This window comes from Xenopus laevis, chromosome 3S (genome assembly GCF_017654675.1).
Source record: "Xenopus laevis strain J_2021 chromosome 3S, Xenopus_laevis_v10.1, whole genome shotgun sequence".
Taxonomy (NCBI): domain Eukaryota; kingdom Metazoa; phylum Chordata; class Amphibia; order Anura; family Pipidae; genus Xenopus; species Xenopus laevis.
Window position 1 is genome coordinate 120,344,773 of NC_054376.1, and position 25,640 is coordinate 120,370,412.

Here is a 25,640-nt window from a genome sequence, read left to right on the forward strand (position 1 = left end):
GTCTTTTTATATAGGAAACAAAGCTTTTTTTTTTTTTTTTTGTTTAAGCGGAATGAAAATGGCAAAACCTTGAGTATTAGAGATCGCCCTTTAAACACTGACAGACCAGTGGATTGTACAAATAAGCACACCACTATTAGTTTGCTGTTCCAAAATGTAGGTTTTCAAAATCAATTACTTTCCCCCTGCCTGGATTTATCAGTAGTTCAGTAAGTTTGGTACTTGATTCTCTAAACGGATGCATAAATGGATACCTTTCCCCACAGCAGCATCACCCTCTTCTGAGCAGGTTCCTTGGTCTGATGCTTTGCTGTATCAAATTGTAAGTTTTTAGTGGGGAAGTCTAACTGGGGAAGAATGGGGGAAGGGAATAAACATTACTTATTTCTAAATCATAACGGAATACAGTTAAAAGATGTTAAAATATCAATATTTGTGGTGCATGTTTGAAAAAACTTAAATGACATAACCCTTTTAGCCTCAGGGTCTCTTCATCTTGCCATGACCAACACAGAGTGTAGCACAGATCAAAAGGGGAATGCTGGGAATTTTGATAGTACAGAAAGGATTAAATATGCCAGATTTTCTGGCCACCGACCCCAACCCAATAATGATGAGACTAAAGTTGGTATTGATGTAAAGATCTTTAAAAGATCTTTTCTTTATCGTGAGACCACGATTATCTCGAAACGATCGTTTAAATGTACGATGTGTCCATCAAGTAAAAAGACCGTTTCAGGTGATATTGCCAGGAAAACGGACCCTGCAAACATAGATAGATTGCACTGGGACTGATAACATTTATTTTCTGACAGACGTCGGGCGAAAAATCGTAAGATGTATGATCGTTTGAATCCCACTAACTTCACGATAATTTGACGGATTGGTCGGATTTCGCTAAAATCGGTCGTTCGGCAAAGAAAGATCTTTGTGTCTATGGCGACTTTAAAATAACCGGCCACAACAACCACTAGCAGGCAGTAGTTTCTCTCCCTGAATCATAAAGCCTTAATGGGTTTGTTCACCTCCAAACAACTAGTTGTTTTCAGATAGATCACCAGAAATAACTTTCTATTTTCTATGTGTCACCGTTTTCCTACTATTCTACTATAGTGTGTAATTTTTCCACCTTCTAAAGCAGCTCTGGGGAGGGGTGGTCGCCGACCCTGTAAACTGTTCTAAATTGATACATTTAATAATACTGAGCTGCCAGACTCAAACACCCGAGACAGGAACATTCAACTTTAAAATTTTGAAAAAAAAACAATAAAAATTAAATAATGCAAAGTGATTGAAAAAAGTCTTTATTTCTGGAGAACAATCTGAAAACAATTGAACATCTTTATAATCCCTGGTCTTCCAGTAGAGAGCTACACTACTGCAACCATTTAATTTAGAGTGAAATTAAGCTACAAACATGGGCTAATTATTAAAAACAAAAATGTTTTACTTTTCCACATTTAAAATCGACAGGATTTTTTTTTTTTTTTTTAAATCTGTGTGAAAGGACTGCACCAAAAATCAGCAGGTTTTCTCCCTATACATGTAACATGTCTCATGCACAAGGAAAAGAGACCATGTCACTTTTAAACTCAGCCTTGAACACAACCGATAGCATTCAAGTCTTTGGCGTGATTTTTAAATAAAAAAAAATAAAAAAAAAGTTGTGTGTCACAGTACTAGTCATTGTGTGTTTTGGTTTCTGGTCGCATACTTCCATAATCCCCTGTGGTTAGCCAGTGTCAAAGTTGTGTATTGTTATGAAAAAGCTTTGTCTATATAAAAAGATAGGCTTCTGTAGGCAAAAATATATATATATAAAAAAAAATTAAAGGGAAAAAAAAGCTGCCCACGCGTTTCTGCAGGTTGGGGGTCACACTAGTGACCCTTTTTTGCTGACCCAAAGCCTGAGAAACCCATGACAGCAGCCATTTCATCATCCTCTTCAAATCCCAGATCTTCTTCTGCTTTACGTTTTTTCTCCCTTTGCTTCTCCTTTTTATACGCCCGTGCCTTTTCTTCCTAAAGGAGCCAAAAAATAGTAAATAAAGTATTTGAATGGACTTTTAGGAGTCGTTTCTTGGGCAAAACAGCAAAAATAAAATCCAATACAAAGCTCTACACAGTCGCCGACTGCTCAACAGGGAAACAAACAAAGCTGCTGGAGTTCTGCATGGCTGGGAAGTAAGGCGGGAGCTCCACCTGCTGTTCATAAGTATGATTGTTTCCCTGCAGAGTATTTAGGGACTGTCTGACAATTCCTATGTACAGCAGTAAATGTATTTTTATAATAAAAGAATATTGGAGATAGGTTTCTTTTTCATTAAAAAAGGGATTTTATTTTATTGCCTTTACATGCACTTTAAAGGATCAAGAATAAATAGCTATATTCTTAGCCATTCAGTTCATTTAGGCTGCAATTTATAAACATCTCACCAACCAGAAAACTTTATATAGAAATACATGAAGATGAAATCATGTTCCATAGAATACTGGATATAAAAAGAGACCATATCTTGTGTCTGCAGAATAATGTAAAATGATTAGGGCACAAGGGGTTCTTTACTCCTAGCGTCACTGAAGGCATATGAGCACTGATGCTTCTAATTAATAAGTGCTTGTGGAATTCCAGACTTAATAAGCATACCTCTTCCCGCAGCTCTTTCATTCGCTCCTCAAAGTCGTAGTCCTTCTGTTTTTCTTCCATTTTCTTCTTATTAACCTCAAATCGCTTCTTGACTTGATCCAGCGTTGAGCGTTCTACTTTCATGGACATTCCCAAATTCCTTTGATCTGATTCATTGTGAAATTAAAATATATATATATAATTTGTTTCTTTCTGACTCTAGAATGCTGTGTCTTTGGAGATTGAAGAGAAAAGGACATATCGAAGGAGCTGCTTATATAACTTTGTATTATATATATATATATATGTGTGTGAAAGTGTGTGTGTCTATACACACACACACTCTCAGCCTGCATAATAATTTACTCCACTTTCAACAAAAAAGATAAAAGTGGTATGTCTTTCATTTCCCGGGAACATCTGAGTACTGGGGTGTTTTCTGAACAAAGATTTTTAGTGAAGCAGTACTCAGTTGTATGGAATTAAATCAAAAGTGAGAAACTGGCTGTGCAAGAATTTGGGTACCCATGTAATTTTGCTAATTTGAATGCATGTAACTGCTCAATACGGATTACTTGCAACATCAAATTGGTGCAACTTGATTAAGCTTGTTAAGCTTTGAACTTCATAGGCAGGTGTGCCTAAACGTGAGAAAAGGTACAGTATTTAAGGTGGCCAATTGCAAGTTGTGCTTCTGTTTGACTCTCCTCTGAAGAGTGACACTGACAGTTTAATCAGGAAATGGAAGGCCACAGGCACAGTTGCTGTAAAACCCAGGTCTGGCAGGCCAAGAAAAATACAGGAGCGGCATATGCGGAGGATTGTGAGAATGGTTACAGACAACCCAAAGATCACCTCCAAAGACCTGCAAGAACATCTTGCTGCAGATATTTATCTGTACATCGTTCTACAATTAAGCGCAATTTGCACAAAGAACATCTGTATGGCAGGGTGATGAGAAAGAAGCACTCACACCACAAACAGAGTCACTTGTTGTATGCAAAAGCTCATTTAGACAAGCCATAGTCACTTTGGAACAAAGTGCTTTGGACTGATGAGTCAAAAATGGAGTTATTTGGTCATAACAAAAAGCTCTTTGCATGGTGGAAGAAGAACACCTGCTACCTACAGTCAAATTTGGTGGAGGTTCCATCATGCTGTGGGGCTGTGTGGAAAGTTCAGGGACTGGGGCCCTTGTTAAATTCGAGGGTCTGATGAATTCAACCCAATATCAACAAATTCTTCGGGATAAGGTTCAAGCATCAGTCACAAAGTTGAAGTTATGCAGGGATTGGATATTCCAACAAGACCATGACCCTTAACACGCCTGGAAATCTACAAAGGCATTTATGCAGAGGTACTATATTCTGGAATGGCCATCACAGTCCCCCGACTTGGATATCATGGGAAATCTATGGGATGATTTTAAGCAGGCAGTCCATGCTCGGCAGCCATCAAATTTTTGGCCAAAAATACAGCCATCCAGAATTCAGACACTCATCAAAGGCTATAGGAAGTGTCTAGAGGCTGTTACATTTGCAAAAGGAGCTCAACTAAGTATTGATGTAATATCTCTTTTGGGGTGCCCACATTTATGCACCGGTTTAATTTTGTTATGATGCATATTGTATATTTTCTGTTAATCCAATAAACTTTATGTCACTGCTGAAATACTACTGTTTCCATAAGGCAAGTTATATATTAAAAGGAAGTTGCTACTTTGAAAGCTCAGCCAATGATAAACAAAACTGCAAAGAATTAAGAGAGGTTCCCAAACCTTTTCATATGACTGTATTAGTACTTCTGGATGGATCAGCACACAAAATTCTTGAAAGAATTTTTAAGCACACCCAGGAGGGCTACTGAGGATAAGGGTTGTACCCTGGGTAGATTTAAACAAAAAGCGCCTATGATCCAGTTAGCACAAATGCATCTATTAGGTCATTTAATCAATGTTGAATGTGGACATGTCCGCCTGTTACAGCACAAAACATAATTGGAGGGGTAACCTCACAGCGGTTGAAAGGGGAGCCATTAAATCTTTAAAGCAAAACAAGGATATTATTATTAAGACTGCAGATAAAGGAGGGGGGTATTGTAATTTTGGACTATAGTTATTACAAACAGGAACTCCTATCCAAACTATCTGATGTGACTAAGTATGAGAGAATTTACAAGAAACCACACACACAGCATTTTTAGCACACCGACCAGGGGTGTTTAAATGTATGGGGTGTGTACTATGTGGTGCTTTAATACAAGGTTCTTATTTTAAGCAATTAAAAAAACCCTCCCCCTACCCTGTGTAGACCCCCCTCCTTCCAGCCTACCCCCCCCCCCGGGCAAATGCCCCTAACTTTTTACTCACCCCTCCGTGCAGACTCTGGCCTTGGAGTTCACAGCAGTCATCTTCTTCTTATCCAGTAATCTTTGTGTCTTGATGGCATGTTCCAGCGCATGTGCAGTTAAAAAACTGGCCATGAGGCAAAAGTCACGAAAATTTCCAAACAATTTTCGAAAATTTTCGTGTTTTCCGGTGCATCCGCAGTGGTGTGGGACCAGAAATTTACTCCAACTGCGCATGTGCTGAAACTTCCGAAAAAGACCGAAGAATGAAGATGGCTGCTGTGAACTCCGAGGCCAAAATCTGCACGGAGGGGCATTTGCCCAGGGGGGGGCAGGTAGGCTGGGGGGAGGAGGGTCTACCCAGGGGAGAGTTTTGTTTTTAAATTACAGGTTTAATTCTCATTTAAAGGGGTTGTTCACATTTAGATTAACTTTTAGTATGCTGTAGACAGTAATTTTCTGAGACAATTTGCAATTTTGCATTTTTTATTATTTTTTCATTCTTGAGTTATTTACCTTTTAATTCAGCAGCTTTCCAGTTAGTTATTCAGCAGTCTGGTCGCTAGGGTCCAAATTACCCTAACAAACCTGCATTGATTTGAATAAGAGGCTGGAATATTAATAGAAGAGGCTTGAATAGAAAGATGAGTAATCATCTGGGAAATATGTGGACTGACGGACATTCACCCTTCATTGGCCTCAACCCCAACTATCACTTGTTGACTCTGCAACCTCCATAGTGATGTTCTTATAGATTTATAAACCTGTGTTTTGCTATAATTTTGTCCTTACCTCCCACGAAGTTAATTCAATACTGGGCGCATTACCTGTTCTATTTTCCTTTCCCCTTTCTTTTCCCTTTTTCTTTTCTTTTTGTTTCTTCTCCCCCTTTCCTACTCTGCCTTTTTCAATTTCCCCCTCTTTGTCTTTGATCCTAGATAAAAATTAGAGTCTCATAAGCCGTAAACAAAGTTAATCTGTTTTGTGATATTACTGGCTATCTAACGATAATTACATGACTTATGCTTATCTTTAACAATGTTGATGATCAGAACATCCTAAATGTACGACTGTATCTTTTTTCTGCCGTCTCTCTAATAAAATTATAAGTTACAAAAAAAAAAAAAAAAAAAAAAGAAAGAAAGATGAGTAATAAAAATAACAATACATTTGTAGCCTTACAGAGCATTTGTTTATTAGAAGCTGAAAGCTGGATAAAGTCAGACGAAAAAGGCAAATAATTCAGAGACTATAAAAAAGAAAAAATGAAGGCCAATTGAAAAGTTGCTTAGAATCAGCCATTCTATAACATACTAAAATGTAACTTAAAGGTGAACCCCTCCCTTTAAAGAGAGAATGTCATGGTGGTATACATCATCAAGTGCCCCTGTGGTCTTATTTATTGTAGGAAAACTACCAGACAGTTAAAAGATAGAATTACAATGCGTAGACCAAGTAAAAGAGCGGCATTGGATCCAGAAAGGGCAAAAATAAAAAACAAGATATTTCTCAACAATTGGTAGCTAAACATTGGGCAGAGGCTAGGCACAGCATAAGATCATTCAGATGCATCAAAAGAGCAAGAGGGGGTAATTATGACAATATGTTATTATAAAGGGAAACATTCTGGATCCATGAGCTGAATTGCGTGGCACCTAAGGGGCTAAATGGACAGCAGGTTTATAGCTGTTATTTGACTTAAAAGTGAATTTCTCACTGTTCCAATAGGCAGAATTCTTGTATTGGTATTATGTAACAAATGTGAATGTTGGTTTCAAAATAGATTGATACATGTTACAATATGGTTAAAGAAAAACTTTTTTTTTTTTTTTTCCATTTTCAGGTTGGTGTTATTGTGGAAACTTAGTAAGCAATTTAAATGGCCTGAACAATTGGACTTATTTTAAAGCATTATGGCGACACCTAGTGGAGGGAATGATAAAATGTTTTCACTTAAAAGGGGTTGTTCACCTTTAAATTAACTTTTAGGTTTTTGAATTATTTGGCAACTTTCCAGTTTGAAATTTCAGCAGTCTGGTACAAATTACCCTAGCAACCATGCATTCCAAGAGACTGGAATATAAATAGGCGAGGCCTGAATGGAAAGATAAAAAGTAGCTTAAAAGAGTAATAAAAAGTAGATATAACAAATATGTAGCCTTATAAAGCATTTGCTTTTAGATGGGGCCAGAGACCCCCTTTTGAAAGCTGGAAAGAGTCAGAAGAAGGCAAATAATTTAAAAACTACAGAACATAAATAATGCAGACCAATTGAAAAGTTGCTTAGAATTGGCCATTCTACAACAAAAAGTTATCCTAACGCTAAACAACCCCTTCAAATAACTGTATTCAACCAATTACATAATAGTTATGGCAATAACGTCATATTGGCACCTTTTTGGAGGGTAGTATGGGCATGTACTGTAAATTGTTATTTTGTCACTAGCATATCCTTGATAAAGGCCCCAATGAGGGCTGAAACGTTGGAAACACAAGTGATGATTCAATAAATATTTGGCGATTGAAGAATTTGGTGTTTTCCTATGGGGTTTGCAAAATGTAATTATTAAGAACTACATGTACATATAATTTGCTTGATTTCCCGAGGCATCTCCAAAGGAATTCTTGTTTCAGCTTGTAGCTTAAGCCTCGCCTAAGTAGCCATTGCCTTTGCAACTAGCTGCAAGTTTACGGGGATCCTATAATGTTTATATTCCCATTATAGGAAACAAGAAAGGGACATTGCTCAACTGCAAAGTGGGTGGAATAACAGGGAGTATACAGTCATATAAAAAAAAGTTTGGGAACCCCTCTTAATTCTTTGACGTTTTGTTTATCATTGGCTGAGCTTTCAAAGTACCAACTTCCTTTTAATATATAACATGCCTTATGGAAACAGTAGTATTTCAGCAGTGACAAGGTTTATTGGATTAACAGAAAATATGCAATATGCATCATAACAAAATTTAAACAGGTGCATAAATTTGGGCACCCCAACAGAGATATTACATCAATACGTAGTTGAGCTCCTTTTGCAAATGTAACAGCCTCTAGACGCCTCCTATAGCCTCTGGATTCTGGATAGTGGTATTTTTGACCATTCGTCCATACATAATCTCTCCAGTTAAGTTAAATTTGATGGCTGCTTCAAATCCTCCCATAGATTTCCCATGATATTCAAGTCGGGGTACTGTGACGGCCATTCCAGAATATTGTACTTCTCCCTCTGCATAAATGTCTTTGTAGATTTCCAAGTGTGTTTAGGGTCATTGTCTTGTTGGGATATCCAACCCCTGCGTAACTTCAACTTTGTGACCGATGCTTGAACATTATCCTGAAGAATTTGTTGATATTGGGTTGAATTCATCTGACCCTCGACTTTAACAACTTGCCACACAGCCCCACAGCATGATGGAACCTCCACCAAATTTCGCCATGCAAAGCTCTTTTTGTTATGACTAAATAACTCCATTTTTGTCTCATCAGTCCAAAGCACTTTGTTCCAAAATGAGTCTAAATGAGCTTTTGCCTACAACAAGTGACTCGGTTTGTGGCGTAAGTGCAGAAAGGGCTTTTATCTCATCACCCTGCCATACAGATGATCTTTGTGCAAATTGTGCTGAATTGTAGAACGATGTACAGATACACCATCTGCAGCAAGATGTTCTTGCAGGTCTTTGGAGGTGATCTTTGGGTTGTCTGTAACCATTCTCACAATCCTCCACATATGCCGCTCCTGTATTTTTCTTGGCCTGCCAGAACTGGGTTTTACAGCAACTGTGCCTGTGGCCTTCCATTTCCTGATTACATTCCTTACAGTTGAAACTGACAGTTTTAAAGTCTGAGTAGAGTCCTGCATCGGGTCGGGTACCCTGCAGATTGCAGGTAGAAGTTTCAGAAGCGGGTGTAGACGTATGTCGGCGGTTCCCCGGGTTTGCGGGTCACAGATCGGGTTGCGGGTCTTCTCAATAGTGAGTTTTACTCCTTTTTTTTCTGATTGCGTCTACTTCGAATGATATCACTTCCGGTTTACAATGACAGCACTTCCTGTTCTTGATGGTCAGGGGGTAGCGGATAAGTTACTTGCGGGTCGGGTAGCGGGTAAGTATGTGGGTTGCGGGTCAGGTTTAACAAATTGGTTCCACGCAGGACTCTACCTCTGAGATAGCTTTTTGTAGCCTTCCCCTAAACCATGATACTGAACAATCTTTGTTTTCAGATCGTTTGAAGAGTGACAGCATGGGATCCTCAAAGCAACTCTCAGAGGAGAGTCAAACAGAAGCACAACTTGCAATTGGCCACCTTAAATACAGTTACTCATGATTGGACACACCTGCCTATGAAGTTCAAGGCTGAACGAGCTAATCCAACCAATTTGGTGTTGCCAGTAATCAGTATTGAGCAGTTACATGCATTCAAATTAGCAAAATGACAAGGGTACCCACATTTTTGCACAGCCAGTTTTTCACATTTGATTTAATTTCATACAACTGAATACTGCTTCACTAAAAATCTTTGATCACAAAACACCCCAGTACTCAGATGTTCCTGGGAAATGAAAGACATACCACATTGATCTTTTTTGTTGAAAGTGGAGTAAAATTATTATGCAGGCTGAGAGGGGTTCCCAAACTTTTTCATTTGACTGTATATTTTTTTACATTTGAATGTGTCTCATGAGTTAAAAAGGTTGGGGACCCCTGGGCTACAGCATGAGTTTAGGAATTCATCTTTAAAGCTAACCACTGCAGCAGAAAGTAGGTTGAGGGAAGAAAATCTGCTCTCATTTGTGTATGCAAATTAGGACTCTTAGGACCAAGAATGGTGGATTCAGTGCATGTCAAAGATGTGGGGCCTCACATCAGTTGTCAGCTAAAAAAGCTAAAATCACAGCCAATTGCTCAAGCAAAAAAAAAATCCTAATTACAGGAAGGCCATCTACCATACACTTCATTTTAATTAAATAATTCAAATGGTAAAAACGATTGCCTTTTTCTCTGTAATAGACCACTTTGTACCTGATCCCAACCAATATAATGAATCCTTATTGGAGGCAAAACAATCCTAAATTATTTTAGAAGACTTAAGGTATGGAGATGCAAATTACAGAAAGATCTCTTATCCAAAAACCCCAAGGTCTCTAGTATTCTGGATAATATATCCCATACCTGTATAAAGTGCACCCTAACTCGAAATAATGGCTAAACTTGTAGCTTATGGACAGAATACTATAGGTGTTTTCTGTAAAAAATACAAATTTAAAAGTGAAAGTTAATGGATCTTTCTGTACTTTGGATCTTCATACCTAAAGTCTACTAGAAAATCCTGTAAATACCAAATAAACCCAATAGGCTGGTTTTGTCTCCATTAAGGATTAATTATATTTTAGTTGGAATCAAATACAAGGTACTGTTTTATTATTACAGAGAAAAAAATGGAAATAATTCTAAAAAAAAACGGAATTATTTGATTATAATGAAGTCGGTCAATAATTTGGATCTTTCTGGCTAACTGGTTTCTGGATAACGGATCTCACACCTGTATTGATTTGTCACATATTAGGATATAAATTATCTGCTGGTTAATTTTTGTTCACAACATATTGATCCCCTTTACTAAGCAAGTCTACCAATAACAGTTTCCATATTGGATATAATTATAAAGGGTAATCAACATAGGTTAAATCCTATGCAGCAGGGAAATAAGACTAAAATCTATGTATAATTAGTCTTGATATGTAACGCAATCTCATCAGTCTCATCTATACTACTACAGGTATGGGACCTGTTATCCAGAATACTTGGGACCTGGGGTTTTCTGGATAATGGATCTTTCTGTAATTTGGTTCTTCATACCTTAATCTACTAGAAAATCATGTAAACATTAAATAAACCCAATAGGCTGGTTTCCAATCAGGATTAATTATCTCTTAGTTCGAATCATGAACAAGCTACTGTTTTTTTATTGCAGAGAAAAAGGAAATAATTATTTAAAATTTGGATTATTTGGGTAAAATGGAGTCTATGGGAGAGGGCCTGTCCATAATTCGGAGCTGGGTTTGCGAATAATGGATCCCATAATTGTACAGCCAATTTATCTATTGCTTTTCGACACTGGTCTTGTATAGAAATATAACACACACTTACGTTTTTTGCCATTGATATGGTCCAAGAAGTTGATTGAATCTTTCACCACACAGTCACAAACATTGCAGTAGTAGCTGTAGACAGAAAAATGACAAGTGTTTTACTGTATTTTCAGCTTCAGTTTTGATCTTTACAGTGTTACGTAAATGGCAACGCTCATTTGAGATCCTTCAAGAAAAGGGAACTAAAGACAATATGGCTGACTTATTATGTTCAAGGCTGCCACGTGTATTCACTCCAATTGGCTGACTTATAAAAGGACATCGCTAAACTGCCACGTGATGCAGAAAGCTAGAGTCCTGCGCGGGTCCATTTTTTGGAACCTGTACCGACCCGGGCATGAGCATGCTCAGCTTGCTCCGTCTCCACGCTTCTCTGCAGTTATCTGAGCCCGGAGCTATAAGTGAGCAGGGAGAGACTGAGGCCGGAAGTGATGTCACGCCAAGCTAATATGGCAGCTGATATCCTAAACAGAGAGCTTCTAGAGCTTTTTACGCAGGTATGGTAAAACATTCTACAGAATAAAAATATCATTCTAGCTTGCAATATTGCAGCTAATCTATTGGCAATAAAATGCCTCTGTAGCTTTCCTTCTCCATTAAATGCAATGATCATCTGCATGTGCCAAAACCACAGAGACATGTACAGACTAGGAGTCTCTACTGTATTGGAATTACATTGGCTTGGTACGATGATCTTTACCACCCTGCTTTAGATAAAATCCTAATTGGTAGACTCATATATGGAGACCTACAAGACTAAAGTCTAACGGAGATCAACATCTATGAAACAGGAATATGTAAAGTTCTATCTATTTAGTGTGCTGTTTTTATAATACATACACCATACACAGATGTAGAAAACAGCAACTAAATTATTCAGCGGCTCCTAATTACTCGGCTTTACACAAAAACCCCAGTGCTGAGTAAACACTGTTGTGTTAATGAAGAAATTAAAGGGAAAAAGTATCAGCGAGACACTGCTGAAGCTCAAGCTGCTTTGTATTATAAACTATTAACAATAACAAAAATCAATATTTGTAGACAATAGCAGCTATAAGAACAAAATAACACTATTTAGACATCTTGAAATCTGCTCAGAAACAAAGGCAGATTTAGGCCAAATGCTTGAAATGTCCAACGGGAATCACCTAAAAGTAAAGGGGAAACTATTTGTTGCCTGAAAATGTGTACTGCTGTGAGTAGATGGCTGCATTTAATGTTTCCTATATATTTAAATATTTACAAATGCATTTGATGTGTGTGTGGTAACAGGATTAAATGTTTGTGCTGACTATCCATTAGTAAATAGTGTATATATATAAATAGTTTTGGGCTGCATTCCCTTAGGAAAGCTATTTCCTAAGGCTATTCCCTTAGGAAAGTTTATTGCCTGTTTTGCACCAGAGTTGCTGCACTAATTTTGTTTGAAATGTATAGGGATTTGTGTCTAACCCTGCTTTTCAAGGTTTGGCCGAATCCTGGGTAAGTAGGGTTGCCACCTGGCCAGTATTTTCCAGGCCTGGCCGGTAAAAATGATGGTTGATCCCAATGTTATTAATAGGGAAAAAAAATAAATAAATAGGTAGGCCGGTATTTTTTTTCAGAAAAGGTGGCAACCCTACGGGTAACAGATTCGGTTGAATACTGTAACAGTCTCCTGTGCTGCAAGGGCAGAGATATACATGGAGATTCGGGGAAATTATTCGCCCGTCTAGAATCTAAATCGTTGGCGGGATGGCACTCCAATCGCTTCCCAACTTCAAGCGACTTCAGAAAACAAAGCGCTCCGAATGCCATCCGCCAACCATTTAGATTCTAGTCGGCGGTAAGGCAGTTCGGGGAAATTAGTCGCCCCCAAAGAGGCGATTTGTCGCCAGACGACTAATCTCCCCAGATCTCCACGTGGGTCTCCCTTAAAGCAGGAGCACCAGTGGAAACACCTGTTTTTTTTTCCAATTAGATTAGAGGGTTTGGATTCATTTCAGAGCCAGGTTTGTGGTTTCAGCTGAATCCTGCTAAAAATATCTCGGATTAGGCTGAATCCCGAACCAAATTAGAGATTCGGTGCATCCCTAAAAATTTATTCATTGATGGAGGCAACCGGAAAGTCAAGGGCCAGATTTTGGAGACCTAGGGGCCGATTCACCAAGGGTCGAATATCGAGGGTTAATTAACCCTCGATATTCGACTAGGAATTAAAATCCTTCGACTTCAAATATCGAAGTCAAAGGATTTAGTGCAAATAGTGCGATCAAGCGATCGAAGGATTATTCCTTCGATCGAACGATAAAATCCTTCGAATCGAACGATTCGAAGGATTTTAATCCAACGATCTAAGGAATATCCTTCGATCAAAAAAAGTTATGGTTGAATGGTTGAATAGTCGAACGATTTTTACTTCGAATCCTTCGATTCGTAGTCGAAGGTTGCAGTAGCCCATAAAAAACCTTCGAAATTCGAAGTTTTTTACCTTCGAATCCTTCACTCGAAGTTAGTGAATCGGCCCCCTAGTATATCTCCATAATAGAAGCAGCCTAATCCACTTTATAAATCAATATTAAGGCCTGTGTAAAAAAATAATTCCATTGTATTTTATAGGCCAGGACTGAAAGCTGGGCTCCTCAATGCAAGGACCGTAAGATGATGCTTCCTTTTTCTATTTATTTCCATTTTAGTCATTTAACACCATTTTACTACAGGAATGGCAAGTACTGAGCCTGTGTAAGGCTTGTCAAAACTCAGTGCGTGACACAAATCGATATTTAATGATACGGTACATAATAAACAATCAATCTATAACGGCTGTCCAACAGAGGCCCATAAATCAACAGAAATGTCAGAGAACAAGCCATTATATTGGTTTTATGGGACATGCATTGCTGTTTGTTTATGGAATATAAGGAAATGTTATTTATAAAGGAGTAAGCCCAGACAGTTTTATTATATGCAGCGTGATGCAGAAAAGGGAATTACTCCTATTAACAGTTAATTTCTATGTTTTTACTTACAGTTGGTGGTAAGTTGATTATTATTTCTATGTATCCCCCAAAACACCCCTTTAGTACAGAATTTTTCATGCCACAATAGTAAGCACAGTTAAGGGAGCAAATCTCAGCACAAAAAGTAGATTCCAGTGTATCAGAGAACAAGTGTCTGGGGCACAACTGAAAAGGTATCGGAGATGCGAATACTGATGGGAGTTCATTAACTAACTTAAGTGCAGCCTATTGCATAGTGGAAATGAGTATTACTTTGTGTTTCTCTCACTTTGAGAACTGTGGATAAGGAGGGAGGTTTTTTTTAAATGTTTGCCTTATTGGCATGTTGTTGGTAGGCTGGTGTACTGAAGTTGTGTTTGGGGTATATATTTGTGTGGTGGTGGTCGCATAACAGCTTCCCTTTCAAGAAATATTGGTATATTCTGTGTTTTCAATATGGCATGAGCAACGTACCAGATTCCAAATAAACAGAACAACATAGCATTTATAGATTCTTTTGTTATCTGTGTCCAGGGAGAATACTTTAGTTGAAGGAAATCTATGACTCATTTGTATGAATAGAAATATGCAGGATTAGGACTGTGGTACACAGGGCATTATGTCCGCCAGAGTTCAGGGCAGCTAAAATGCCTCGGTTGTACTCCTGATAATATTAAATGACAAGCACCTCGAGTGACAAACATGGAGCAGTGAAAGGCACACCTCCGTCTGTCTTGTCTCTTTGTAAGTTCACCACTGAGCATTTCATATTATCAGAAGCCGTGACAGGCAGACAAATGTCACACAAAGAGCAGCCTCGGCTTCTCTCCACCTGTGTTTCTTCTGCAGGTGGAGAGAACCTGACGTTCAACCTTGTCTATGTATTAACAAGCATGATGTTGACCAGTGTGTAGACACACAGATGGGATGTCAGCAAGAAAATGCATAGTTTGGATATCTGCTCCGTGTTTGTACACAGACTGAAGCCATGCTTGTCAGTGCAGAGACCCTGTAGAGCGGAGGGGAGTGCCTCGACTTTTCTCCACCTACAGAGAAAACACAGGCAGAGATAAGCCAAGGCTGCACCCATGTGACATTAGCATTAGGGAAATAGCCCACTTTGTTACCCACAGGAATTCAGACTTCCAATGGGAAAAGCGGTATCATTGCATGAAAAGACTCCCTTCTGCATTCCTGCATCATAATGTGAGAAGTCAATTTTACCTGCAGCATTTCACATAAGGAGCAATGGTATCTTCAGGTACTCTGTTGCCTTCAAGAGATCTTGCTCCTTGCATGCACAAAGTCTCCTGTCTGCCATTGCTCTTAAAGTAAAAAAAGTATCCCAGTGGGAAAAACCATCCTATTATGGACCATACCAGATGACCGCCCTTCACCACCATCACCTGGCTGCACTTTTACTTTTAAATGATGATTTGTATAGTAGAATGAACATCTTCCTTGCCACGTTATATGCTACTTACCCTCCCATTTCAGACTGTGGAGTGGTCTTTGTAATGACAATGGTCTTTCCCAGCTTAGACTCCAGGTCCACCTTATAGTCTCTATGTCGGAGCATTTCTCTCTTAATGGGCGGTAAAGGTTTGCCTAGAAAACAAAATATGGTGTGTTAATACAGATGGAAGATTTCCAGTGTGTGTGTGTGCGTGTGTATATTATATATATATAATAATTTTCCACACAATTCCATTGAGCTCAGCAATTAACATGCGTGAAGAACTGATGATCCAAGTTCTTCCCATTTAAAAGTGTATAACACCTTTGAACAAAAGTGTAATATATATATATATATATATACACACACACACACACACACACACACATAAATAGTCAACGTATGCTCTGACACTCACCAGACTTTAATAAACTTCTGGGTGCTCCTCATTAAAGACATGTAGTACAAGGCACTCACGTATGTAGCAATACGTGAATTTTATTGAAATTCACAAAATCCCCCACATCTACGCGTTGTTATATAATATATTATAGTGTAAAAGCTGCACTCCCTTAGAGCTAGGGTGTAAGCCTATTCAATTGAAGGCAGAGGTGCAGGTATTTTTAGGCCTTTATCACCCATAGGAGAGAATTTCCAGCTGGCGATAAAGATGTTTCTGAGGTCAAGACTTCAATAGGCTGTTTACATGAGATGTCCAGCCTATCAAATGATCTCACCCCTCCCAGACCCACTAGCTTGTGATGAGTTGGCAGTGTCACCGTATCACTTATCCAGTCTTTTTATAGGTTTACCACTCACCTATGCACTAATGGACATAGAGAAATAATGACCATCTTTTAAAATGTGATGTAGTCATATGGAGAGCAATGAAATGCACAGCAGATACTGCTCTATATGGCTCCTAAATGCATGTGGTTAAAACAAACCCTTCATACAGACAGAAATAAGTACTCTTTAAACTGCAAACACCAGCAGTTAATGGATTTCAATAAGTATTTACAACTAAGGATAAGGTGTATAGATTTACAAAGAAGTAAATACATGCACTCAAGTCCACCTTATGCCGGCCATCACTTAAAAGTGAATTAAAGTGAATTTAAGTGAAAGTCTCTGAACAAAGACTTTTTAAAGTGTAAATCCAAATATAACCAACATACTATTTATCAGATTTCTTTTCTGGACCGTTAGATTTGGAAGGAGTACTGCATTTGGTATTCACCCAGCAGAACAAAGTGAAGTGTAACACTGACAGCAGGCCAACCATAAAAATGTAAATATGACCCAGTCAGATAAGTAGGGGCATGTTCTTCGTGGATCCTTGTGATTTTTTAGTATATGCATGCAGTCTATTCTGACACCTGTATCCATCATAAGGATTAATTGCACCCAAGTAGATACCACAGATTATCCCTAATGTTATATTGCTGTGTATGTGGCAAGGTCAGACTGAAAGCTGCAGTGACTTTGGCCGCACATTTGCATCAGAACAGCACAAAGCTGTATTTCCATTTCAATCCTATCACATGCCTAAACAATAATGATAAAGAAAGTACCCAAGGAAAACACAAGAAACAAGTCTAAATGTTCAAGGGCCTTTCTGTTATATAGAGGTGCTATGCCCACTAACCTTCCTAATCAATGTATTGAATTGCATTAGCATTTTTCTTTGTCCGATAATTCTATATCACGGAGAACGACAACCTTCCACACTTGCATTATTACATGTGACATTGCCAGCTCAGCTTGCAACGGGGATTCTGGAGATTTCACTTCTTTAAAGGGATACTGTCATTCTTCAAAACGCATCAATTAATAGTGCTGCTCCAGCACCCTTCTGCACTGAAATCCGATTCTCAAAAGAGCAAACAGATGTTTTTATATTGAATTTTAAAATCTGACATAGGGCTAGAGATAGTCAGTTTCCCAGCTGCCCCAGTCATGTGACTTGTGCCTGCGCTTTAGGATGGAACTACTTTCTGGCAAGCTGTTATTTCTCCTACTTAATGTAACTGAATCAGTCTCAGTGGGACTTGGCTTTTACTATTGAGTATTGTTTTTAGATTTACCAGGCAGCTGTTATCTTGTGTTAGGGAGCTGCTATCTGGTTACTTTCCAATTGTTCTTTTGTTTGGCTGCTGGGGAGGAAAGGGAGGATGTGATTTCACTCCAACTTGCAGTACAGCAGTAAAGAGTGACTAATGTTTATCAGAGCACAAGTCAAGTTGAATATAAAAAAATCTGTTTGCGCTTTTGAAAAATGGATTTAAGTGCAGAATTCTGCTGGAGCAGCACTATTAACTGATGCATTTTGAAAAAAAAAAAAAAAAACACGTTTTCCCATGACAGTATTACATTTAAAGGGTTATTCACCTTTGAGAGTCTTTATATCATAATCAAAGTTAACTCAGAGTCCATTGGTTTTCATTTATTATTATTTGTGGTTTTTGAGTTATTTAGCTTTTTATTCAGCAGCTCTCCAGTGTGCAATTCCAGCAATCTAGTTGCTAGGGTTCAAATTACCCTAGCAACCATGCACTGATGAATAAGAGAGTGGAATATGAATAGAAGAGGACCAGAATAGAAAGATAAGTAATAAAATAACAGCAATACCAATGCATTCGTAGCCTTACAGAGCTCAGAATATGCTCTTTATACTGCCAATATGATGATTTATTGCTGGCCAGCAGCCTATGGGGTTAAATCATATCTGGAACCTACTTTGATCATTTTTCTTTCTCTCTGTAGAGTTGTTTCTCTTGCTGTAGGAAAACCATTGTATTACCTGTGTAAAACTGCTAATATTGGACTTTAGTGTCACACTAAAGGTGGCCATACACGGGTAGATAAAGCTGCTGATATCAGTCGTTTGGACCAATTTGACAGCTTATCTGCCCGTGTATGGGGGCTTCCGACGGGTTTTCCCGATCGATATCTGGCCACGATATCGATCAGGAAGCCGTCGGAGCCCCTTGGCATATTGGAATTCGATTGTGGAATTACCCCCGATATAGCCATGCCGTTAGTGGCATACCAGGGAAAGATCTGCTCGTTTGGAGATTTTGTCAAACGAGCGAATCTTTGAGTCTATGGCCAGCTTTATTGAGGAGACCTGGTCCCAAACTTAGGACTCAACGTTCATAATTCCTCGATCATTTCACTTTTAGAAACTTCATATAAGGTACTGTGGTAAATGGTAGAACCCAGCCTACATAAACAAAACCCCTCAACCTTGCAAAGATGGTTTTAGACATTGCAATTAAAGGGTGTATTACATATATGATGGAGTTGCCCTAGAGTTCAGCACTTTTGATCTCATGTTTACAATACCATTTTCTCAGATAAAGCTAAGAAAAGAACCGCAAACTGCATTGCTGAATAAAAAAAAAATACAGAATGTTGCTGCTTATAGGACAATTTTCCGTGCTGTCAAAATAACCATTACAAAATATTGAAAAGTTACAACCATTCCCACATCCCACTTTAAAAATAAACTCGTCTTGGTCAACTAAAAGCTCTCCAGCATACCCCTGGACAAACACAAATTCCTGAAAATTTGGGAATCATGGTTAACCTCTATACCTTTCCAAGCACTGGAGAGCTATCTACCATCATCCTAACCGTATCTATTTTCTTGATACAGCTTGTACAACATGGTCTCCCATGCTTAATGAGCACTTCCGTTAGCCACTTATTCCATGTATCATTCTTTGTGTTTCCTTATATCAGACTACTTTGGGACCTCTGGGGAGCTGTCCAGATCTGCTTACACTTTGACAATTTTATTCTCTTTGCTTAGCAAATTTACAATTAGTTGTAATGTTTTTTCTTTGTTATGATGGTACGATTTTTAACCTTGGGTTGCCTTTTACTGGTTATACAACATCATTTTTATTTTATTCCTTGCCTACTACTCCCCCACCTTTTTTTTTAAAAAAAATATTTTTTTAATATCCCCTCCATGGGGATTGCTAGAAATGTTAATATGTACAAGTCTTAATATTTTCTATTGCATTACTGAAAATGATAAACAAAATGACAAACACAAACTGCCAATATCACAACAAATAAAAAGTAATGTAAAATTAAAATCAAATAAGCAGATTCATTTGTCAGGAGAAGGTTAAATCCATCTATGTATTAGGTTCGGGATTCGGACAAGAATCTGCCTTTTTCAGCAGGATTCGGCCATATCCTTGTGCCTGGCCAAACCAAATCCTAATTTGCATTAGGGGCAGGAAGGGAAATCACGTGACACCATCACAAGACAAGGAAGTAAACATTTTCCCCCACTATTTCCTTTCCTGACTCTAATTTGCATATGCAAATGATTTGGATTTGGTTCAGTATTTGGCCGAATCTTTCACGCAGAATTTGCTTATTTGGCCGAATCCCAAATAGTGGATTCAGTGCATCCCTACTAAGTATATAACCCTGCATAATCAACCCCCTAAAGTTACAATTAGGAGTACAATATAAAAATACAAATAAAAAAAAAATACAAACCATCTTTCTTTTCCCGTTCTTCTGTAATTCGCTGCTGTGCAAGTTGCTCATAATCATCTTTGTCCCACTTCCGACGGAAGTCTGCATTTTTCGACTGTTAAGGAAGAAAATATACTCAGAAAAAGGAATGACTTGAAACCCAAACTTGACATGTAAGGTACCCAGGAAACCCCCCATCAATCAACACTCCACACATACACCCGTCCATTAACTAATGGAATACACCTGCATTACACAGATGCAGCACGGCTTTGTATAATACACGGAAACTAGTAAGAAACCAAAACATTATAAACTGACTGCCTAAAAAAATATCCAAGGGTTAAACAGACCACATCTTTGTCTTATCAAGACAGAAATAACTAATCCTGAAATGAAACCAGATGTATAGATATGAAAATAAAGCCTATTTGGAATGGACAGCAATACATTTGTAGGACAGCCTACAGTGTAAATCTGTTCTGAAGAACTAAACATATGCAAAGGAGGTCCAAAACGTTGACCAATAGTTGCAGCTAAACTCCAGCCCCGGTGAGTATATCCCTGTTATAGGGCAACGGTTCTGCAGTACAAGAGATGAAGATACAGAAGATTAAACGACACAAATAATCCCAAAGATGAGTTTTAAAAGAATATAATACAGTGAAGCCCCTTTATATTTTTAACAGAATTAGATATTGCACACAGATTTATCTGTTGAGCCAGAGCCACTCCTACTACATATTAAGTCACTATTCCATCCCAGTGGGTGGGTATTAATGTAGAGCTCCTGTACATTACGGCTCAACACTTCAGTAGAAGCACAAGTTTCCCAACTTTTTTTTTTTTTTTACCTGTGAGCTACATTCAGATGAAAAAGAGTTGGGTAGCAACACAAGCATAAAACTGTTCCTGGGTGGCACAAAAATAAGTGCTTTGATTGGCCATTTGTTAGCCCCTATGTTAAAGCACCTGCTTTGAATCCACTGGGAGCAGCGTCCAAAGGGAAGATGAGCGACATGTTGCTTGTGAGCCACTGGTTGGGGATCACTGCCTTATTGTATTAGAGATTGCCATGTCTGCTTCAGAACCTATGTTATTAAGCATGTATTTGGGTCCTAAGTTACAATCCAGCCAAGACACAAGAGTTTGTATATTCAACCCTGTTCTTAAAGGAGAACTAAAGCTTAACTAAAGAAGTAGCTAGAAATGTTGTACATTATGTTTTGTGCTTCTGTACCAGCCCAAGGCAACCACAGCCCTTTAGCAGTAAAGATCTGTGTCTCCGAAGATGCCCCAGTAGCTCCCCATCTTCTTTTCTGCTGATTCACTGCACATGCTCTGTGCTGCTGTCACTTACTGAGCTTAGGGACCCACTCACAATATACAGTACACATAGAATAGAAATGTCACAATATAAGGCTGATTAGTAATTAATACAGATAATTACTACATGGCAGCACAGAAACCAGTGCAATTAGCATCAGAATTTAATAATCAGCAAACCTGTAGCATCAGCTTATATTACAGGGGAAGCTCGTTTTCTGCTGGATAATTAGTGACGAGCCCTAAGCTTAGCTTCTCAACAGCCAATCAGAGCCCACTGAGCATGTGAGTGTCACAGACACTTTCCAAGATGGTGACCCCCTGTGACAAGTTTGAAGTCCTGGATCATTGCTGCTATTGACAAGCTGAAACTTTAGCCTCGTGCAATAAGTTTAATAAATAAAATAGGTCATGTTTAACCACTTTCATTTTTAGGCTTTAGTTCTCTTTAAGGAAACCCCTTTGCCTTATACATTCACCAAGCCCCACGCCACTGAACAGCTGATGTATTATATAAGACAATTATACGGTTACTGTTGCGAGGAGACATATATGAGGCCAGACTTTTGCGCATCAGCACGTAACAGAAAGAGTAAAAATCACTGGACTAGGAGCTGAGAGTTGTAGATCAACTTAAAGTCCCTCACAGCTGCCTTGGCGCATGAATAGAAATAGGAAACAAGCGGAAGGGCATTACCGTCAGACTGGGGCTTTATGATAGAGCAGACATCAGCTCCCTGCGGCTATTGTTATTGTTCCTGATGCATTATAAATACATGTTCCCTGATGCCCTAAGGATCTGCTAGTGGGGTTTTTTTTTTGTGTATGAAAAAATAGAAAATGGAAGAGCCACTGAATACGATCACCACAGAAAACAAACAGCCATTCTATACGAATTCCTTATACTCACTGCACTTCCCGACGCCATCTTGCCCGCTCTAGACCTCCAGTCGCGTTAACTGACGTCATGCGGAAATGCCTTGTGATTAGCCGCCTTGGTTTTTCATCTCAGCCTATCAAACTATAGCGACTGCCTCTCGTCATCTTCCGTCTTGCGCCATCTTTATTTTGGGCAACACACACTCACTCACACTCACTCACACTCACACTCACACTCACACTCACACTCACACACACACACTCTCTCTCTCTCTCATACACACACACACACACTCTCTCTTTCTCATACACACACACACACTCTCTCTCTCTCATACACACACACACACACACACTCTCTCTCTTTCTCATACACACACACACTCTCTCTCTCTCTCTCTCTCTCTCTCTCATTAAATCAGACTAGATTTTCAGACCATTTGCCCAAAATGTATTAGGGCCTTATGGGGCCTTGTGAGCAGAGCAGGGAATTAATTTCTTGTGGTTTTTAATGTGGAGTAGGTGCGGTTTGATTGAATCACGGGTATTTTGGGTAGTGTGAGGGAAGATCTGGATCTGGATTTTTCGGAGGGACAGTCCCTCTCTTGACAGCTCAACCCGCAGTCCCTCATTTGTACTGGAAAGTCCCTCTTTTCTCTGCGCTGAACAGCCAGAAAAAGAAACAAAGTTTCTCACTTAATTGGCTTTTAGCAGAGAGCCCAGAACAGCTAACGGGTGCAAATAAGATACTTTGTAACAATTTTGAGACACAAAAACACAGTTTAGATAAGGATACATATTTTCAAACTTTCATAACCTGCCAAATTTTGTAAAACAAACATGGTAATTAAGGGGTGTGGCCACAGAAAGCGGTGTGGTCAAAAAATTGCTGTGCCACGTGCGGAAAAACCTTTTTTGTCCCTCTTTTTGCTTACAAAATGTTGGGAGGTAGTTAGGAGAAAATTATATTTTTCATTGGGCTCCATTTTAATTGTTGGCAGGACCAACAAACCAAGGAACCCAGGTAACCAGTGGGCTAATAATCAGGCCCTACTAATTTAGTTGCATGCAATGATTGCTGATGCTGGTTCTGCTCACAGGGAATGCTGAGAAGTTTTGGAACTAAAGTTCTGTAGCAGCTCCAGGATTGTACTTGTAAGTCTTTGGTGTTCTAGTCAGTTTAACAGAAAACATTTGACATAAGTAGTGGATGAATCAGGAATTATCCTTTGATGTGAATGTTTTTGTTCTTGTTTGCAGTTAAAGCTGGGTTCCTGACGTGCTGGCTCTGGATGCCGGCTTGCAGTTTCCCACTAGATTAAAGAACAATACTGGGAATTTGAGTATGAGGCTGTTTTTTCAATCCCATAGTTACATGAATACCAAGAAGTAATATAGGTCAAGGGATCACTAAAAGCATTGTCCTCATCTTGATGGTCACAGCTGGTTGGCAGGAGGATTTTGGCATTTGCTACATGTATTCCATATAGACCACATCACCCCAATGATCAGGTATGTGATCTCTGCTATTGAGTACAATCACTAAATTATAGCCATAAGGCAGTGAGGCAGCAAACTCAGCTGTTTGGCGATGAAACAATGCAAACTTCTGTAACTTACTACAGCCAGCTTCAAGTGACTTGTGTCTACACCACACGTCTTCCAGGCCACAAAAGATGCTAATGAAGATGTAATTGCCCAGCCAGGGATGCAGAAGCATTTTCTCCTCAAAACTCCAAATGTAAATATTCCCCGGTGAACAGATGTAGTGTGCAATTAATAAATGTTCCTTATTTGTATGATCAATACATTTTGATAATATGTATTTTTTTGTTCCTTTTATAGGTCACACATGATGTTCATCCTGGGAGAAAATTCTCTGAACTATTGTAAGGCACCGCAGCTCTGTCATGGAGCTTGCGGCCGCCTCCCCCTCAGCCTATTTAAGTTTGCACAGGTGCAGTAACGATGCGCAGTTATACTTACTCTATCTGGAAGTAAGGCTGGTATCTCTCATGCACCAAGATCTTCATGTCAAGAATCATCTTGCCTGCAGTCTCCTGTTCCTAGTCCTTCTACCTTTTCTCAGCCTTGCCTCATCAGTTCCTGGCCTGCTCCAGCACCTCACTTGAACCGGCATCTTCAAACTTTTGCTTGATCCGTTGCTAGACAGATCTACCCTAGCAACCACAGCTTCCTTCTCCTCATTTCAGTAATCAATGTCCAGCTTCAGTCTCCAGGCTATTGCTAACAGTTTCCTCTTCACCAAAAATTCTTCCCCGGCAACATCCATAGCAACGGTCCGCATAGCAATCCCTCTTTACCTGTGTGAGTTATAATAAGCTTATATTTACAACTGCATTGTTGTTGCTGCAAAGACTGTTATTTCACCCCTGCTTGATATCCATATCAAAGACTGTGTATTGAATCTTTACTTGCACCCTGCCTGTGTCTACATCAAGTCTGTGCTCATTACTTCATGCTTGCATCCAGCCAAGACTGTGCTCATTAACCCCTTGTCTGCAGCCTTCATGTGTCTACACCAAGACTGTGCTCATTAACCTTTGATCTATTGCTTATTTCTGTTAACGGGGGTACAGATGGTTACTCCCCCAATCCAAGACTTTCATGCTTGTTCCAGTTACCATGTGTATTGCTACTTACCTTGAGTATTAATTTGCTCTCACTCTATGTACAGTCAAGTTTCCTTTCTTAAAAGAGGACTTATTCAAGGTCATATCTGCTCCTCTTATTTCCTGTGTGAAGAAAACTACTTTATCAAAGACTGTTACTTTCTAAGGACTTTCCTAACACAGTATACTCTCCTAGAAGCTCCTGCTTATTTCCAGAACTACTGCGGGTTTTCCTTCTTGGGATGTGCAGGGATTGTCCTTCTGTGAGACCTGAAAATAAAGAGTTTAATTGAATTCATCACGGTGTTCTTATTGCTGCACAATACAGGGTTCAACTAACATATTAAATTCCTAACAACTATAGTCAATTGCTTTAAGTGTCATGGAACTGAAACTATTGACACTCCTGTGTTTGAACTGAAAGTGATTACATTAATCTATTTATATTGGTCTGTAATGACCTCACAGTTCACAGTCATGATTGTGTCAATATGTAGTGGCACATTTATAACTGGTTTTAGGGACATACCGCCTTTGGCATTGCAGATGTTGCAAACCTGTAAACGCCATCATGCCTACTGATGCAAGAATATTGCTGGTATATGTCATTCTTAAATATGAGTTTCAGTTTGATTACAGAGCTGGATGTTGTTTTTTGAGACAGTAGATATTTAAAGAGACACACTCTAAGCCCAGAACACTGATGGATTAGTGAAACAAGCCTCTCTTTTTTTTTTTTTTTTTT

At 38.9% G+C, this 25,640-nt stretch overlaps 1 protein-coding gene and 1 long non-coding RNA gene across 2 annotated transcripts; one reads left to right on the top strand and one right to left on the bottom strand.

Moving 5' to 3' along the window:
* Positions 1–1,288: 1,288 nt before the first annotated feature.
* zmat2.S (zinc finger matrin-type 2 S homeolog) lies at positions 1,289–22,456 on the bottom strand. Its single transcript, XM_018256259.2, has 6 exons — positions 22,294–22,456; positions 20,079–20,172; positions 15,583–15,706; positions 11,119–11,192; positions 2,648–2,793; positions 1,289–2,022 (listed from the first exon to the last, which is right to left on the bottom strand). Exons 1-6 carry the CDS (start codon positions 22,309–22,311, stop codon positions 1,879–1,881), a joined length of 600 nt encoding a protein of 199 aa, XP_018111748.1. The 5' UTR covers positions 22,312–22,456; the 3' UTR covers positions 1,289–1,878.
* Positions 22,457–23,116: 660 nt separating this feature from the next.
* On the top strand, positions 23,117–25,193 carry LOC108713323. The gene is made up of 4 exons (XR_001935143.2): positions 23,117–23,417; positions 23,523–23,774; positions 23,888–24,003; positions 24,108–25,193. It is a non-coding gene; the product is annotated as an uncharacterized LOC108713323 (long non-coding RNA).
* The last annotated feature ends 447 nt before the right edge of the window (positions 25,194–25,640 follow it).

Excerpts from the sequence above, each read along its gene's own strand:
- zmat2.S (XM_018256259.2), bottom strand. Across the intron at positions 11,193-15,582 it reads CCACAGTCTGAAATGGGAGG|CTACTACTGCAATGTTTGTG; the intron begins GTAAGTAGCATA and ends TTCTGTCTACAG. Across the intron at positions 2,023-2,647 it reads TGAAAGAGCTGCGGGAAGAG|GAAGAAAAGGCACGGGCGTA; the intron begins GTATGCTTATTA and ends TGGCTCCTTTAG.